The following is a 6,143-nucleotide window of genomic DNA, read 5'->3' on the forward strand; positions in this document are numbered from 1 at the left end:
GAATTTTGAGTTTGATTCCCTTTAGTTCATCATCCCCTTGATTAGGGATGCGTTTATAATTCCGGAATCGGTTTCCATCTGTCATGTCCTCCTCATTGTTCGAATCACCTAACTCCTTCATGTATGGTTGTCTCTTGGAGGCATTCTTGCCTAGGGTTGATTGCTCCACCTTATCCTCTAGTGTATCAATTCTCTGAGCCATGCGATCAATGGCGCCTGTTAATGCTTCAAGAACATGTTTCATGTCATAAGGGCCACTTGTCGCATGAGTTTGTGACATGTTTATAGAGTACCTGCAAGGCTCAACAAACAGTTAGTAGAAACTGCCTCACTCACTCCCTTAGTATATCACTCACCCTCGTGTATGTCACTCAAAGCGCTCCAATGGACTTACCAAACACCTTTACCTGTTGGGTTAGATAGTTTGAGAAATGCTGCTCAAGCCCAAATAATTGTCACCAACTTCTTCCTCAAGAGTAATCACGGAGATGTAGGAGAAAGTGTAGGGAAGTGTTCCTAAAAGCTAGGAGAAAATATAGGAGAAAATATAGGAGAAAGTGTAGGAGAGTGTTCCTAAAATCTAGAAAGAGAATATAGGAGAGTTTCCTAAAGTGGATGAGAGAATATAGGAGAGTTTCCTAAAGTGGATGAGAGAATATAGGAAATGTCCTAAAAATGTATGAGAGAATTTAGGAAAGTTTCCTAAAAATAGATGGGAGACTTTAGGAAAGTTTCCAAAAGAAATGGATGAGAGAGTTTGGGAAAGTTTCCTAAAAAGGTAGCAGAGAGAGTGTCCAAGTGAGTACAAAGAGTTATCCAAGTCCTTTACTTAGTTTCCTAATTGATTTTGGAAACAAGTTAGTTTTTGAAAACACTTTGAAAATCCTTTTCCTCTTGAACAACTTTGGTAACCTTCTTGAAACAACCTTTGGTAATCTTCTTGAAACAACTTTTGGTAACTTCCAAATTCTACTCCAAGAAAGATTGCACAAATCAGATTTGGTTCCCTATTCAAAACAATTCGGTTGCCACTTTCTTTCCTTTCCTTTTTTTTTTTTTTGCCAACCGATTCCTCTTTTCTTTCTTTTTCTTTTCGTTTTTGTTTTCTGTTTTTTTTTTACTACAACTATCAACCACGACACAAAACAAGGAAGTCCACAAATAATAACTACCAAGAACTCCAAGATCTTTCAAGAACTTTCAAGGAAGTTGTCAGGAACTTCAGAAATTTCAAGATTATGATCAAGAATGCAAGAAACTCAAGATTATTGTAAGTTCTCTTCAAGATTCACAAAATTCCAACAAGTTTTGCCAAAATCCAGATTTGAAAACTAAGGGGGCGCTTGGTTCAAGTTTACGAATTGGAATTGTAATTGGAATCATAGACTCTGGTTTTGGAATTAAAACTTTTCATTCCAATATCTTGCTTGGTTCACACATTGGAATTAGCATTATTCCAATTCCTGATGCTTGGTTTGATGAGTGTTTCGGAATTAAATGCAATTAAATTCCAAATTTACCCCTGATATAACAATTCTTCTAAAACAAAAGAATTACACATACGACAAATTAACATTTTCATAATTGTAACTACAATAGTTATTAACTTTTTGATAAAACATAAGAAAATCATAAATAATAAAAAAATTAATACCAGAAAATAAATATAGTGGCTGCATTAACAAGGAGTAAATTCCCAAAAAAAGGAGTTTTTAAACAATCACCCAAAAGGTGACGATTTTTTAGTCTCTTCCCAAAGGGTGAAAAATGCATCCAAGGAATGTGTTCTTCCAAATAAAAACGCAACTTTCAAATACGTTATTTTATGTTTTGGAAATTTATTTAAATATGAAAAATTGGTTAAATAGCCCATAAGATACCAGCTCTTTATGAAAAACTGGCAGGTTTTGTACTAGCTTTATGGAAAAAATTGATTAAATAGTGCCCAAAGGAAAACTAGTATGTTTTGTATTTAACATAAATTAAATATGTGAAAGTTAAAAAAACAAAATTGCCCATAAGATACCAGCTCTTTAAGGGAAACTGACAGGTTTTGTAGTATGTTTTGTACCAACTCTTTATGGAAAACATACCAATTCTTTATGAAAAAAATTGATTAAATAGCGCCCAGAGGAAAACTAGTATGTTTTGTATTTAACATAAATTAAATATGTAAAAGTTAAAAAAAAAAAAAGAAATTACTCATAAGATACCAGCTCTTTATGGGAAATTAGCAGGTTTTGTATTTAATACGCTATTTAACCAATTTTTTATATTTAAACAAATTTACGAAAATTAAAATAACGTATTTGAAAGTTGCATTTTTATATTAGATAATGATATGAAATAGATCTCTCCTTACATATATGAACAAAAGAAGGAGACTCAAATCACAAAAGCTAACCATACCAAATACAAGTCAATTGTCTAATCCAGTCGAGAGTGCCACTCAATGTCCACAATCTCCAAAAGACTAATCATATAACCATCTAACAATCACCATAACAAAAAGAAATTGCCATCAAATCATCACTTTCCAGCTAACAATAATTTTACTTCAGCGAGTAGATGGAGGATAAAGGAGGTTAATTACATATTGTCGTTTCATTTCTGTAGGAAGATTGTAGAACACATGAAGCTTGGAAATCTGCTCCGAAAGTATGTCGGCTGCATTCATTACATCTCCACTCGGTAAAGCAAGTTTCATTAACTCAGCAACAACTTGATCTCTTCTATCGGAGACCAATTGCTCACGTTTATCCTCATTTGACATGGCTGCTGCCATAGTTGTGAAATTAGCTTGAATTCCCTCCACGAAATCTCCAAATTTGCTGGTGAGAAGTTGCAATGATGCATCAAGATCACCCCTTGTTGTTGATGCAGATTTCATTTTTTTTGACACATTTGCAATGGGAGGGGATTGTTTCTTTTGTTTCTTGGAATTTCTTGTACTTGTTGAGCTTGGTTGAGTTGATTGCTCTATGGAATTTACTTCATCTTCTTCTACCTTATCATTATCCGAGTTTGACATAGCATCAAGCCCTTCATGTCCTTCCTCCAAATTTTGGACATCTTCCATATCTTGGACAGCTTGTGCAAAATCTTCAGCAACATTTCCAGTGGCTCTGTCTCTTCCATATACAATTTCAAGATCTCCTAAATATGGAAATTTGACATCCCAAAGGCCCTTCGCATCCTTATGAGTCTAGAGATAGAATAGAAAGATAAATGATAATCTTAATAAAAGGTTGAAAAAGAACATATCAGAATGTAAAAAGTAATCAATTTCTTACCTTGCACCAATCATCATACCACTGTTTTTCACAAGAAATCTTTTTCTCAGCATCATTCCAACTACAACCACTTTCTTTGCACATTTCAACAATTGCATGGAACCTATTTTTCAGCCACTTAACTTTTGATTCAATATGTGGGCTGACTTGTTTGGTAAAAGTAGGTTGCTTAAGCAAGATAATTTTAAGCAATTCGCTCATATAATTATTTTTAAATCCTCCATCTGATTTTCACATTGGATCACAAGCCAACTCTTGCAATGATTCTATGAGCACTTTTACCTCTTCACCAGTCCAAAAACATTTATTTTTCCCTCTTCCACGTACAATTTCATCATTCTCCATCCTATCATTTAGAAGTCAACCCATATATATCAATTAATTTTGATACACAATAGCATATAACTGAAATTTATAATATAACAAAACACATAAAAGAACATACAATTAAAAGTCAATCCAAATTTAAAAGAACATACATCAAGTGTCAATCTAATTCACAAATCCACTACAAGAGTACATCAAATGTCAATCCAAATTTAATAAGTCTAAGAGCTAAACATCCATTCATAGCTAAATACTAAGTCCAGCCCTCCAATTGTCAAACATTTCATGTGCTAAATTATTTCTAAAATTTGCCCATTGATCACTTGGCAAAATAGTGGATATGCACTCTACTTCTTCATCACTGTCTTCATCTTCACTTTCATTTTCTTCACTTTGTAGTAATTCTTGTGGATCAAAAGTCATGAACTTCCTTATCAAGTTGTGCAGCAGACAACATGCCATAATTATTCGCACTTGTGTTTGAATTGGAAAAAATGAAGGGGATGCTAGAATCTTCCACCTTCCTTTTAGCAATCCAAAACATCTTTCTATGATATTTCTAGCTTTAGAATGTTTCATGTTGAAATATTCCTCTGATCTTTGTGGTCGATAACCATTGAATTCATTAAGGTGATATCTTTGCCCTCGATAAGGGGCAAGAAATCCATCAGCATTACAATATCCAGCATCCACCAAGTAATAACAACCTTCAAAATTCAATCATGTACAAATTAATACTAGACTACCTTATTTTCGAAAAAAAAAATTGATTGAATGGTATTGAATACTGCAATATATGTTTACCTTGTGGGACTCTAAGACCATTTGGTCTAGAGATAGCATTTCGAAGCACACGACCATCATGTGCCGAACCTTCCCAACCAGGCAAGACATAGATAAATTGCATATTAGGAGAACAAACCCCTAATACATTCGTTGCAATACTTCCTTTTCTCGTTCGGTATCTTGATTTTTGTTCGGTGGGTGGTGTCACATCTATTAATGTCCCATCTAAGGCACCTAAACAATTCTATTTTAACAAAAATAAAAAATATAAATGAGTTAAAATGTCTATATTGGATAGTTTAGATGAAAATATACATTTTATTAAATGATTGTATTTTAATATTTGAATTACCTTAAAACATTTCCATCTCTCATCTGTACAATCTTCGGTAATAGGCTCAGGCTTCTTAAGTAATATAGTATGCAATTTCAAAACTGCTAGGAGGCAAAGATTAAATTGACGACTCACTGTTTCTCTACTTCTCCAAAATAGACCACAAATTGTTCTACTTTTCTTGTGGTGAGCCAAAACATATACAAACATGGCAACAATTTCTTCTATTGACATGTTTCTTGTAGCTTTCAAACCTCCAGTGTCTCTAATCATTTCACATAATATCCCAAATGTTCGTCTATCCATACGAAGTTCGCTAATACAATAAGCATCACACTCCCTAGTCAAATTGAATAAGTGTTGCATGCGCTCAGTGACTTTTTCTTCTTTTGATTTTATTTGGCGTCTTCTACTTTTGAGATGTATGAATATTAACTGGTACCACATCATAAACAGTGCAATAACAACCATTATCATTCCTGATAAAATCTGGCTTTACCCTCGATATTTTTTGCGTCTTCTGTTTTCAATAGGCAAACGTGGCATCTTTGTCTACATAACAATATGACAACCAAACGTAAGTATTCACCAAACTAGATTACGGCATCAAAATCTTCAAATGCATTAAACATCAATTGATCTTATTAAAAGGGCCTAGACATGCATCATACATCCGTAAACACAATGATGTATAGATATAAATAAGCATAAACAAACGAAATTGATGGTTGAAACTTGAAATCCTAATGTACGAATAACTATGAAACTGAAAGCTATTCAAGCAAACAATTTTACAAACAGGTACAGGGCATGTAGAAACCCACCCAAACTATACCAGTATTCACGGATCAAATAACCAAAAGATCAAGAATTGATTGACCTCCATTGAATGTGTAATCCAAGAAAACACATTAAAAACATAAAAATGACAAATCTAGTGACATTAACATTTATCTCACCAAAAAAAAGAACAAAATAATGTATTTGTTGAAGTAAGTGAATTAAAATACATGTATTACAACAAAATACATGGATTAAAAACATGTATTATTCTCACCAATAATAGTGTATTTGTTGCGGAAATAATTTCTTATTGGATTTTGTGACAAAAGAATATGAATTCATGGAAGGAAGACTTTTTTGCAAAACAGAGAAGATTTGGTCCAGTTAGTGTTATTGTATCAGATTCCCTTCTTTTCTTCTTTATTTTCAGCTACCAAGTGAGTAGCCTGAAAAAACAGAGAAGAAGAAAGAGAAAAGCTTGCATACGAAAAGAAAATTGCAGAGGCAAGGGAGTTTGTAATCCACTGACCTGGGATCAAGGAATTCACCCTAGTAGAAGACTCTTCAACTCTAGAATTCGTTGTCCAAGGAGAGTCGAAAGCCACTGATCTTTATGGTTG

At 33.5% G+C, this 6,143-nt stretch overlaps 1 protein-coding gene across 1 annotated transcript; it reads right to left on the reverse strand.

Moving 5' to 3' along the window:
* Positions 1-2,557: 2,557 nt before the first annotated feature.
* LOC113738534 (uncharacterized) lies at positions 2,558-4,710 on the reverse strand. Its single transcript, XM_072044945.1, has 2 exons — positions 4,425-4,710; positions 2,558-3,205 (listed from the first exon to the last, which is right to left on the reverse strand). Exons 1-2 carry the CDS (start codon positions 4,512-4,514, stop codon positions 2,558-2,560), a joined length of 738 nt encoding a protein of 245 aa, XP_071901046.1. The 5' UTR covers positions 4,515-4,710.
* Between the last annotated feature and the right edge of the window lie 1,433 nt (positions 4,711-6,143).

This window comes from Coffea arabica, chromosome 4c (assembly GCF_036785885.1).
Source record: "Coffea arabica cultivar ET-39 chromosome 4c, Coffea Arabica ET-39 HiFi, whole genome shotgun sequence".
Lineage (NCBI taxonomy): Eukaryota > Viridiplantae > Streptophyta > Magnoliopsida > Gentianales > Rubiaceae > Coffea > Coffea arabica.